This window comes from Schistocerca piceifrons, chromosome 6, assembly GCF_021461385.2.
Source record: "Schistocerca piceifrons isolate TAMUIC-IGC-003096 chromosome 6, iqSchPice1.1, whole genome shotgun sequence".
NCBI lineage: Eukaryota > Metazoa > Arthropoda > Insecta > Orthoptera > Acrididae > Schistocerca > Schistocerca piceifrons.
In genome coordinates, this window is record NC_060143.1 from 20,617,481 (window position 1) to 20,630,744 (window position 13,264).

The following is a 13,264-nucleotide window of genomic DNA, read 5'->3' on the forward strand; positions in this document are numbered from 1 at the left end:
ACAGATGATGTACACACTTTCAGGATTAATAGATCTTTGTTTACCCTTGTCCTTACTACAGATGGGTCCCTCTCATCATAAGGTTTGAGCGACCTGACCTTCCTTTTTAACCTTCCCCAAACCATCCCTCTTACCTACCCAAGGAAGGAAGTTTTGGTTCTGAAAGCTAGAAAGTGTGTCAGTTTTACTTTTATATGTATCTTTTCAGCAGTAGTACAAATCTCATCTCCTCTAGGTACATACTGACAGCAATACAGTCTCAATTTATTAGTTTTATTAATTGAATTTTCCTTTGAAACAATTTTCACTACCTTTGTGCAGCATACATTAGTTTCATCACACATTCTTCACCAGTATCATGTTTACCTCTCACACGCTTTCATCCTTCATTTCCCAAATAAACAAAATTCACGTGCAGGATCAATCATTGTCACCACTCTGTGTCTGTTGATATTTTAAAGGATGTTGTAATTAATCTGTGGTTCCCAAAGTTCAGAGTACAGACCATATGTACAAATGGCATCCCATATCAACAAGCCACCAACAGGAAAGGAAGCTGCAGGAGATGAACATTTCTTCTTCTACTTCTGCTACTGCTGCTGCTGCTGCTGCTGCTGCTGCTGCTGCTACTACTACTACTACTACTACTTTTGTTGCTGTTGTAGTTATTACTATTATTCCCATTACTTTTCCTGTTGTTAACACATATGGTGCATCGAAGAGGGTTCCTTGTGCCACTACTAGTCAGTATCTTTGCTGTTTCATCACAAATAAGAGTGAGAGGAAAAGAACTGTCTATTCACATCCATACAAACTCTTATTTCTCTTATCTTGTTTTCATGATTCTTATGAAAAATGAACATTGCTCATAGTAAAACCATTGTGTAGTCAGTTGCAATTGTGTCAATAGCTAACATTACTACTACTACTACTACTACTACTACTATTCCTAGCAGTAGTAGTACTAGCACTGCTGCTTAATGAACTTAATAATAACTGTAGTATCAGCTTCAGAATGTGTAACCGTAGATCCCACAAAACAGCAGAACACAAAAAGTTGTAAGCTTGGAAAAAAGATGGTATTGATATCAATGAAATTTTGTTTTTGTTATGTTAGCACATGCTGTACAATAAAGCAAGTTAAGTGTCAACTTTATTCTCAGAATAGTTTCGTATATACAGCTTTCTAAAATAGTCATGTTGTACCTGTTTCATTCAGTGAATATATTAAAATATCAAGTAATCATAAAATTCTTATTTTTGAATGATTTATCACACACTGAAATTTATCCAAAGTTGGTAACAGTTTATACGCAATCCACTGGTTCATTTTCAATGATTAAGAAATGAGTGGGTCTACTCAACATGGTAACTTTTCTCCTCACGACGGTTCACCTGAAGCATGTTTAAAAACTACAGCCACAGGGAGGAAACACACATGCACTGTTCAACATGGCATTGAGCAACTGTCTTAAAAGATGTATGGAACAGCTGACACCACAGTCATATCAGAATAAAGAGTACATTCTACATCTGGATTGAACTATCAAGAAACACTGTGCAAGAGGATGCCATACTTGTTGACTGTTACCAAAAGTAAATGCAAAGCAAATTTCACAGCAATGAGTGGAACATTCAAAAAACTTGTAGGAAAACAGAGGAGAAATGTCCTCAACATCACAGACTTTTCATCAGGTGAACATCCTGTCATTTTCAAGGCATTAAAGCAGTCATAGATTGCTGTGCATGACAGTTAAAACCCTATGTGGGTATAAAATGATAAATTTGTACCAAAGCTGGAATTCAAGCACGGCTCTCATGCTCACTAGGCATATGTGCTAACCACTGTGTCACCTTGGCACAGTTGCTTTGCATAACTCCACAGATTATCACTACCCATTCAGTTGCGCAAAGCCTCTGTGGCGTAGTGGTTAGTCCATCCACCTAGCGAGCACAGCCTTGGTAAAAATTTCCATTTGTCATTTCAGTCTGCATATATACACTATGAGGGTATGTCTGCGCTGCTGTGGAACCCAAAGGCAAGTGCAGAAAGACAGCACACATGGTAAACAACCAATGCAATTACACAGTCAAGGCTATTTGCATTGTGTGGGTTCATTGTGATATAACATCTGAATGAGCCCCACATTTTACATCCAATTCTTTCAGTAATACAATACATGACATTTTATAACAATTTATAAAACCATTTAGTATGAGAACTTTTGTAGCTGCCACATGTTATTGTATGTACATTCATGACTGTGTAGCATTTGAATTTATTTTCTAGTTGATAATAAATATGTGTCTGTTTCTTTACCACTGTTAATAAAGTGTGATAATCCTCATTTTTCCCTTTACCTTAAGCTTAACATCTAAGAGTATACTTGTCTATGCTATCAAAGGCTTTGAATAAAGACACCTGCATACATCTTAAATGTAGGTCTTGGAAATGATGTAAATACTTTGAAGCTGATTCTCATTATTTTTTTTAACCAGTATGGTGTTCACTTTTGGCATGCACAGTAAGCATAAATCTAGTTTCAAGAGTCTTAACCACACCCATTACACATCAGTGAAATTAGTTAAGAAGATTGTATTTATCTACTGGTTTTATGATTTGTTCTCATAATGAAGTGGTGTCTTTTATACTAGAGGCTCACATCCTTATTATTCATTTTATTAATGTTGGCAAATGCTGTGTTTTTAGCACATGAGTAATTTTTAGTTACTTTGTAACACAGAATTTTTATGGATTTTATTGTGAAACATGAATGGTGTTTTGTCACTGGCATATATAGCTTTGACATTTATATTGATCATAGCTATAACCACTTGATAATTACCTAAGTTCATAATATTGTAATATAGAAGAATGTATCTGTCTAGACAGGTATTTGGGAAAATGTGGCACAGAAGAATGAATTTGACATGAGCTGTACTTGGAATTCTGAGTAAATGTGTGTTGCCATTTAAGATGATTCTTGCTTAATTCATTGACACTGCTATGAGCTCATATTACATTTGGTCCCACAGTTAGCTCCCTTTTTCAGTCAAGGCTTCATGTTGATCTTGGTTTCCACATGAATTTGTGTCAGGCTATGACACAAGAAAACCAATAATTCTAAGGATTACATTATGTGGAATAGAAGTCAAATGCCCAACATTTACAAATGGCCTTTGAGCACTTTCAGCAAATCTAATAGAAGCAATTACTTAAAAACATCTTTTAGGTTAAAATGGAAACAGAAGTGGTCACATAATTTCAGCTGGGAAAACTTAATTCAAGTCAGTCACCAGCAATCCATCAAATCATAGTCACCAGTAATCCATCAAATCATTCAAAAAGACAGAGAAGAAAAATAGAATGGGTTTGTAAATTTAAGTATCTTGGAGACTTCATAAAATGGAATGAATAAGAAAGATCTGTAATAGACTCAGGCAGGAAAGAGCTTACAGTTTAGCTAAAACTGTGCAGGATGAAAGGTACATTTCTATAAATACAAGACTAAAAAACAGTACTAGAGTGGGAAGGCCTAAATGTTTATATGCATGCCAGTGGTTAACATTATTTCACAAGATGGATAGACTAGAGATATTTGAAAGATGAATCATTAGAAAAATAATGGTTTCAGGAACAACCAAAGAGAGTTGGAAAATGTTAAACAATGAAAAAAAGTGCTAAACATTTTTGGATTAAAGGAGAACACTCACTGGAAAGCAGAAGTGTTAAGCCATTGAAAGACTCATAAAGAAAGAAATGGAACTCTTAGATTTTGGAGAAATGCTTTTTTGATTTAGAGTAAAATACACACATGCACAGATATAAATGCCTATGCCCCAGACTGGGTGAACAGTGCCATTGCTGCATTTCAGCATGTAGACTAGGCTGTGGTACAGGTTATGTCAGGTGGGGTGAGTAGAGGGAAGAGAAGTGGGTTACAGGGAGAGGGATTGGGGTTGGGTGGCCATTGATTTGGAGAGAGCCAACAAGTTTGCCAACTAGGAATGTGGGGAGGAGGAGTGTCAGGTACATGGCTGGGCACACGACGCACAGTTGTCAAAACTGGTAGGGAGAGGTGCATGCTGACGGTGACCTGGGGTCACGAAATGGGATGGGGTGCCACACCTTTGCCACCCCTTCTTCCCGAATTCATAGCAGGCTAACTGGCTGCCTCCCTCTGGGCCACCAAACACCGCTTTGAATTTCTTCTTCCTGCCACCTGGCCCTCTCTTCCCCTATCAACCGTACCCGACACAATCCCCACCACAACCTCAACCTAGTCCACCTGTCGAAATGCAGCAATGGCACTGTTAGTCCAGCTGGCACCATGCAGGGCCATAGGCATGTGTGTGTGTGTGTGTGTGTGTGTGTGTGTGTGTGTGTGTGTGTGTGTTTCTAGCTCGAAAAAGGATTACTCCAAAAGCAAAGCTAGCAAGTTTTCTTTCTTTTTGTCTGTCCTTTTGGTGACCCAATGCTTCTGCTTTTTGGAGAAAAGAAATTTCTTACAACATTTACACAAAAGAACGACTAAGCTAAATATAGAATATAGGATGTAGCATTAAAGCAATGATTTCTCCTTTGCTGAATCATTACTAGGAGAAAGAAGGCAGGCAATCAAAACAAATATTACTATAGTTCTGGAAAAAAGAAGTCATGATAGCACGGATCAGATAAATCAGAAAAGAACTGGGGAAAAAACAACATCAAAGAACAACTTGGAGAATAACTAAAAGAAATTTCTTTCAAACTATGATCCTTAATGCAGAAAGATAACAGAGCATAAAAAACAATGGCATAGGATAAAACAAACAGAAGAGAGAGCACAGTGACATGGGGAGAATGAAAAATATAACACCGGAAAAAGGAAACAACCAAGAAAGTAGAGCAAATGAAGTTATTACTGATCGACAATGGTCACTATAAAGATTAAACATATAAATAAATGAAATTAGACATGATGCCCTACTTGAATGTAGAAAGACTTCAAGGAATTTCAAAGAGAAACGTAAATTTACAAATTGTTATTTCAATCATACACTAATTATTACTTTTTTAGACACAATCATAGAATATATTTTCAATTGTGACCAATTTCAATCATACATTGGCCATCTTCAGAATTCATAGGAGGCATCTGGAAAATAAAGCAATCATGACATTTCCTTTTTCTAGCTGTAGAAAACACACACACACACACACACACACACACACACACACACACACACACAGACAGACACACACATACATTCAATCACTCACATGCACACGGCTGTCTCCCTGCTTGTTCTCGATTGACTGCCAGCTCTTTACTGTCCCATGGTGAGAGTACTGGTGTGAGGTGGGGGTGTGGAGTGGAGTGGAGTGGAGTGGGGTGAGGGATGGAAAGAGGCAGGAGGTAGGGAGGTGGTTGGGGGGAGTGTCTAGTGGCTAATGCAAAAGTGGGGAACTGTCTGTGGGCTAGCTAGGGGTGCAGGTAGAGGGGAAGGGGACATATGGCTGGACGTGTGATTTCATGGATTAGGGCGAGTGAGTTAACAGCACACAACTAGCTGATGTGGTCACACACACACACACACACACACACACACACACACACACACACACACAATTAGGTGGGGGCAAGGATGGACTGTGAGTTGCCTTAGGTTTAGGCAAGGAAGGTTATGGGAGTAAAGGATGTGCTGTGGTTAGGATGTTCCTCATTTCAGGGCATGAAGATAGAATCCAAAACCCTGACAAAGGACGTGGTTCAGTCATTCCATCCTTTGTTCCAGTAACCTACCTTACCTAAGTCTACGGTAACATGCTGCCGCCATCCCCACCCAATACTGAGTGTTTGTGTGTGTGTTTTTGTCTACATCATCCACTGCCCCTGTACCTTCACCCAATTTATGTCCCCACATTAGCTAGTTGTGTGCTCCCATCTGTGCAGCTCAGAAGAGCTGGTGGTGGTGGGGAGGATCAAGATGGCAGTTTGGTAGTGGCCACTCACTCTAGTTGACAGCTAGTCGGTTGTCATACCAACATAAAATGCTGTGCAGTGGTTGCAGCAAAGCTGGTATATAACATGACTGTTTTCACAGGTGGCCCAGCCTCTGTTTGGGTAGAATACGCCTGTGACGAGACTGGAGTAGGTAGTGCTAAGTGGGTGGACTAGGCAGGTGTTACATTTGCGTCTTCTGCTGGGGTACGATCCCTGTGGCAGGGGACTGGGGGTGGGAGTCCCTTAAGGATGGACTAGGATGCTGTGAAAGCTGGGAGGGCGGCGGAACACCACTTTAGGAAGAGTTGGAAGTATCTTGGTTAGGATGTTCTTCATTTCAGGGCATGAAGATAGAAACCAAAACCCTGACAAAGGACGTGGTTCAGTCATTCCATCCTTCGTTCCGGTAACCTATCTCACCTAAGTCTACGGTAACATGCTGCCACCATCCCCACCCAATACTGAGTGTTTGTGTGTGTGTGTGTGTTTGTGTGTGTGTGTGTGTGTGTGTGTGTGTGTGTGTGTGTGTTTGTCTACATCATCCACTGCCCCTGTACCTTCACCCAATTTATGTCCCCACATTAGCTAGTTGTGTGCTGTTATCTCACGCCCTAGTGTACAAAATAGTGTGCCCAGCCATCTGCCACATGCCTGCCCTACCTGCACCCCAATCTAGCCCACAGACAAGATTCCCACTCTCCCACAAGCCACTAGACAACCTCCCCCTCAATGCTCTCCCTGCCTTCTCTGCCTCTCTTCATCCCTCAACCCACTTCACCTCAGTACACTTACTGCGGGCCAGTAAAGAGCTGGCAGTCAACTGACCAAAATGTAGGTAGACAGATGAGTGCATGCGAGTGAATATGTGTGTGTTTGTGTGCATGTTTTTCCTACAGCAATAAAAGGGAAGTGTATTCTGAAAGCAAGCCAAGCTCTGTGTCTTTCATTTGTGTGCATATCAACAATGCAGTGCTTCTACCTTTTCTCTTTTATTCCTAATAATTCATAATTTTCAACTGGAAGTTTCTGTACATTACAATCATGACATGCATTGTCATATGTATGAATTCTCAAGTTGACCAATATATGACTGAAATTGGTCATTATCAAAAACATTTTCTGTGACTGTATCTAAATGAAATAAAACGATCTGTACAATTTAAATAAATCACTCTTCTCCATAATCAGTATTTCATTTATGTGTTGCAAATGCAATAGACAGCAAAGTGCATATCTCAGCCATATTTCTAGACTTCTCTAAAGCATTTGATGTCATCAATCACTACATCTTGCTTAAGAAACTTGAATCTGTAGGTATTAGGGGGCTAAGCTATGAATGGATCAAATCATATCTCCAAAATAGAGAGCAAGTAGTTGAGCTTGCTATTCAAGAAGGGAACAAGATAAAAGTCCTACTGCTCAGAAAAGCAGAGCATTAAGTACAGTGTACCACAAGGCTCCATTCTAGAACCAATTCTGTTCCTACTCTTTGTCAATGACTTGGAACCGACCAGTCCATGCCATAATTACATAAAATTTGCAGATGATACAAATGTGATAATAAAAGGAAAGCCCAGAGAAGAATTACTGCATGAGATTAAAAAGTGTACCACCCACATTACAGACCAGTTTTCTGGAAACAATTTAGTAATAAACACAGAAAAAACAGTTACAATGCACTTACACACAGTGCTAAACAAATGCCCACTAACACCAGACAGAGTTGTTTATCAAAACCCTTGAAAATGTAAGCTCTACAAAATTTCTTGGAATATGGATCCAAGATGATCTAAGATAGATCCAACATAAAAATACATTAGAAATAAACTGAATACAATTTGTTATTCTATCAAAATTCTTTCCAGTTGCACATTGAAAGAGACACTAAAAAATGTGTACTTCACCCAGGCAGAATCTTTACTGCGATATGGCATAATCTTTTTGGGAAATGCATCTGCCAACAAAAATTTTACATGCCAATAGAGAATTGTAAGAGCCATAGGAAATGCTACCGCAAGAAGCTCACGCGAGCCCTTATTTAAGAAACTTCACATCCTTCCACTACCATGTCTATATATATCTTACAAGTAGCAATATTTGTTAGGAAACTATTAGAAAATTGCATGTCTTGTATCGACTAACCAGAGCATCCATCTGTATAAAACAAGGAGAAAGCAGGACATACATGTTCAACATGCATACATAATACTAAAACAGAATGGACCACTGCAAACAGGAACCAGACTGTACAATAAGCTACTTAATAACATTAAAGCAATAAAAAACACTTCAAAATTTAAAATTGCTGTCCATAATTACTTAATGCAAAAGTGTTGTGATAGTATAGATGAATATTTTGAAACATAAAAATTTGTTCTGTCCCTGTTCTGTACTTTTTATGTAAACTCGAACACCTTAATAATGAAGTGTGTAACCTTTACACTCTTACTTTAGTAATGGATTTTTAAATGTATAGGGTACTTTTTTGAATTTCCATGTTATTTGCTTATGTGTTTCTTTCCCTTAATAATGTGAAATTATTTAGAAATAGTGTGCAATTCTCAATTTTTCACAAGATGTCCAACTATACACTTTTCTGTTTCCTGGCATTACACATGTATTATATGCGCATTTGTATCATTATAAGATCACTGTCATAATCATTAATTTAGCTATGTATCATCTAATTTCCATTTTTGACTTGTCCTATATCATCATATGCTTCTCTGCACACAATGTATGATCTACAGGATATATAAACGTACAATTACAATTACAAATTAATGCAACACTGGCTTTTATACCAGTTGATTACATAATTTCAGTTTCTCCTGTTGTTTACATGCAACGAACGAGAGCAGTATTATTTATAATGCCCTCAATATAATACAGTGTGTAACAAGATGGTAAGGCCAAACATTCAAGTCACCTTCCTTGTATACAGAAGAAGACACTAATTGTGCTATGTACACATGGATATGGACAGAATTTATTTCCCTGCTAGAACTTATTTTCTGTAACTCTTCATAATATATTAATCAAGGGCAACACACAGGAAGAGACTGCAAAACCACACAACATGAAACTCTTTCTTACATGAAATGTTCTAAGTGCTCTCCATTATTAACACTGATGCATGCATCAACTCACTGTCACAATGGATTCCACAGGCACTGATTTATCCCTGGAATATTATGTATGGTTTTGCAGGCTTCCACAACATGTGTATGAAGACATTGTGTATCTTGTGTCAGAGTTTGAACTTACAAGATTTCAAATGCCAACACAGACAAAAGTCTAGTGGACTTAGGGCCAGAGAATGTAGAAGCCAAGGGTTCATCCATATCTTTCTACCGATTCATCACAAAATCCGTTATTTAGAAGCCAATGGCAATTAGCAATGAAATAGGTAGGAGCTCCATCATGTATGAAGTACATGCTTCATCAGACAGGGAAAAGCACAGCTTCCAACAGATCAACAAGAAAGGAGAGTATTCACTCAGAGAGAAATGTAACTTTGTGCACTGAGTCTGGGTGGAGGCTCTAAAAATCAGTAATCAATAATGCTGGATCAAGCATTGACTGAAAATCTTTGTTGATGACAGTCTTCAATGGTTGCGTAATGATTCATGTTGTCTCATTGGTGTTGATTGCAGAAATTTATAAATTACATTGAAATGAGGGCTTCATTCACAAACAGATGATTTACATTAAAATAAAGGTCAACACATAGCTGAATAAGCCATCTAGGGAAGTGCAGCCACGCAGAAAATCAGTTACTGGTAGTTTTCGCACACATTTTAAATAGCAGGAAAACAGGTCATCGCGTAACACTGGCTAGCCAGTAAAGTGCTCAACTTAGCGTCTAACAGCTAAACTGACACAATGCTAATACATATCAAGTGGGCACCAGTCAAGTGCACTGTGCTGGAAGTGAAGTCCATGATGAACATCAGAAAGAAGTTATGTGATCACCAAAGTCCATAATCATCACTTAAACAACTGATGCTATGTTTAAGTGAGGCAATGGAGAGAGGTACATGTGCACACAAGAAGTGACATGAGTTGCACACTAAAACAAGCAATTATGTGAATTATATGTCAACATTCCATTAAACGAAATGGAACACAAAACACTAGCAGTGAAATTAATAATCACAATCAATTCAAGAGGGCATTTTGAAAATTTCACGTTCCTGTGAGACTCCCATGATTAATACTTCATGAAGACCCACAGCAAATGAATTCTAATGGAGATATAAAGTGCTTCTAAACAGCTGTCAGATAAAATATTTTCTTCTTCTATGTGTGAGGACTGCTTCCTGAATGTTTGTTCATACTACTTTGTTAGACATTGTTTTATGAGTCATTTGCATCAATTATAAATGCAATACTAAACTGAACAGAAATCTTGAAGATATTATATTCAAGGACCTTAAGGTGTATGTGTCATGAACACTGATAACCATATGCTGATGAAACTGATGTTTCATGAACAGTGGCAAAGCTCTCAAGTATTGACTCTTAATTTGTGTGCCTTGGCTACTGAGGTAACCAAGCAAGATTCATGCAATAAAGCAAGACAACACAACAAAAAATAACAAACCTTTTTAAAGACAAAAGCTTCCTCGTCAAATATGGGATTAATACCATTGTTAGGCACAATTTTTGTTCGAAATTTTTTTCGCACAGTATCTGCAGGCAAGCCAAACATATCCACTTCAACATAGACACCAACCCGACGGTCAGTGAGGAACTGTGCTGAGATTACATGTACTGAGACTGTACCGGCTATAATGCCATCTACTGTTGACTCTGCAAAAGGATCCAGTCTCCGGTCTTGCCTTCGCATAAATTCTGGCTTTAGCAGATAGCCACAACGGTGATTGTACTCGAAAATTCCCAAGTTAAGTTGCATTGCAAGGTCTGGAACAGGGGAAATTAGAGCCAAACAATGTTGTAACACATCATTATGCAGTCTTTCAAGTATGTAGCATATACTTCTTTTTCTATATGCAGAATGTTAGTGTCAACTACTCTTTATTGTTGGCTGATAATGCATTATATTTACTGTTTTTGAATATATGACCAGAAATTCTTTAAAGGGCGTCCTTTTAAGATCAAAATTATACAGATGATACAAGATATGAGTATTTTGTAATAAGGAAATAACTGTTGAAAATGTGCAATACAATGCATAGCAACTACTTAAGCTCACATCTATTGTTCAAAGTGATGGGTAAAAGTTTCAGTGTACACATTACAATGGCATCTAAAAATTTGCCTGTTGTCTGTTACAGAATGAAAGAGGTAGCCATGACAGTACCAACAACTTTATTGTCAGTTCCTAAAGGCATTTCATGAACCAATGACTTCATGTAACTCCACAGGAAAAATCCATATGAGTGAAATCTGGTGATGACACTGGGTAGAGGACAAGACTCCCTCTACCTTTTCCAGTCTGATGATAGGAGTATCTGTTGTTAAGGTGCTCATAAACTATCGAAGTGGATTAGTACACAATCTTGTTGAAATCACAATATTATGCAGGAAACAAGATGTTCAGTCTCCAACAACAACAGTAGTACATCTCAAAAGATTGACAAGTTATGTGCACCATTTATTTATTTATGGGGAGGCACAAAATAAGATTCTATTTGTTTATTTTGTACAGTTCCAGCTCACAAGCCGATGCACAATTATTGCTGGTGATCTGAGAGCAATGCATGGCTTTTTATCATTTCAGATAGGGCTATTGCAGCAGTTGGAAAACAGTCACAGTTCAAAAAACAGTCACAGTTCAAAGTGGCATCATTTGTGAAGAATACAGTCTAGAGAAACCAGTCGTGGGCTGCAAACAATGGTATATTACATACGAATGTATATTATTTTTCAAAGTAACACCACCAATAATGATGCAGCAGGCAATCGCTTGTAACGAAAGACCAGCAGTTTTCAAACACATGACTCACATATGTTGCATCACTGATTTACTAGCTCAAAATACAGAATTTAGGATACTATGCCATCTGTATAGTTTTGATCTTAAAGGTTTGGGACATCCTGCATAAACTGATATGCATGTGTTACTTTTAGCTTAAAGTTAGATATCAATACTTCATTGTAGTACAAAACAAAGAGGAGGAAACACACAACCCCCACAGATGCGCAAATAAGCTCAACTGCGGTGACACTGACTTCTTATGAATGGAATTAGTGGATGTTCAGGTTGATAGGAACAGGATTTGGGGGGGGGGGGATATGGAGAATGAAAGAAGAGTGATAATGAGCATGATGGGATTGGAGAGGTAATGCAGAGACAAGATGAGATGGCAGATGGCTGTCAGTGACTGAAGAAAAATTAGGACTGAGAAATGTGGAAAGTGTACAGGGTGATGGGCAAGTGGGGGGCATAAATAATACAATGTTAGGGTAATAGTGAAGAGTTGTAGAAAACAATGGACAATGAAATGTTGACGTTAAAGATAAAAGACTGGGAAGAAGATGAAGGGGACAATTGGAGGTTTATGACAAAGGTGTTATGAAAATATAAGATATGCTGGAGGAACAGATCTTTCCTGTCTAGCTTAGAGGAGCTAGAGCTGGGGCATAGATCCAGATAGCGTGGGCACAAAAAGACTGTTGATGTCATTAGTGTTATGGTAGCATGTTCAGCAATAGGATACATGAGTCCGTGGTTAGCCACATTTGGCACTGATTATACATGCAGGTAAACAGCTAGTTAATTGTCATCCCAGTACAGTACACTACAAGAGTAATTGCAGCACTGTAAGGATATAATGTGACTGCTTTCACAATGGCTCCACTTCTTACAGGACAGAAAATTCTGTGACGGAATTGCAGCAGAGGTGGTGAGTAGGGGTATGGGATAAGTCCTGCTTGACTCAGGGTCAGCCACAAGGGAATGATCTATCAGCTACAGAATTGTAATATGCGTAAACTAGGATACTGCATAAATTGAGAGGGGCAAGGAATTCTGTTTTGGGTGATGAAGATAGGATTTGATACAGGTACTGAGAACACCAGTCTCTCTCTCTCTCTCTCTCTCTCTCTCTCTCTCTCTCTCTCTCTCTCTCTCTCTCCTCTTATTAAATTACATCACTATCACTATCACATTTCAAACAGTTACATGTACATAAACGCATTTAAGTCTATCAACTGAGACTGCAATAGCAATACAAAATGTATGTATCTCATATAAATCAATAATAATAGTATCAATACAACAACAATGGTCAGGCAGTAAGACAAAAGAT

At 38.3% G+C, this 13,264-nt stretch overlaps 1 protein-coding gene across 1 annotated transcript in view; it reads right to left on the minus strand.

The window, feature by feature from the left end:
- The window catches only part of LOC124802835 (1-phosphatidylinositol 4,5-bisphosphate phosphodiesterase classes I and II), a 390,603-nt gene that overhangs the window by 82,101 nt on the left and 295,238 nt on the right, over positions 1 to 13,264 (minus strand). The window contains exon 15 of the mRNA XM_047263846.1: positions 10,594 to 10,913. Within this exon, the coding sequence (XP_047119802.1) occupies positions 10,594 to 10,913 (320 nt within the window). The remainder of the gene's footprint in view (positions 1 to 10,593; positions 10,914 to 13,264) is intronic.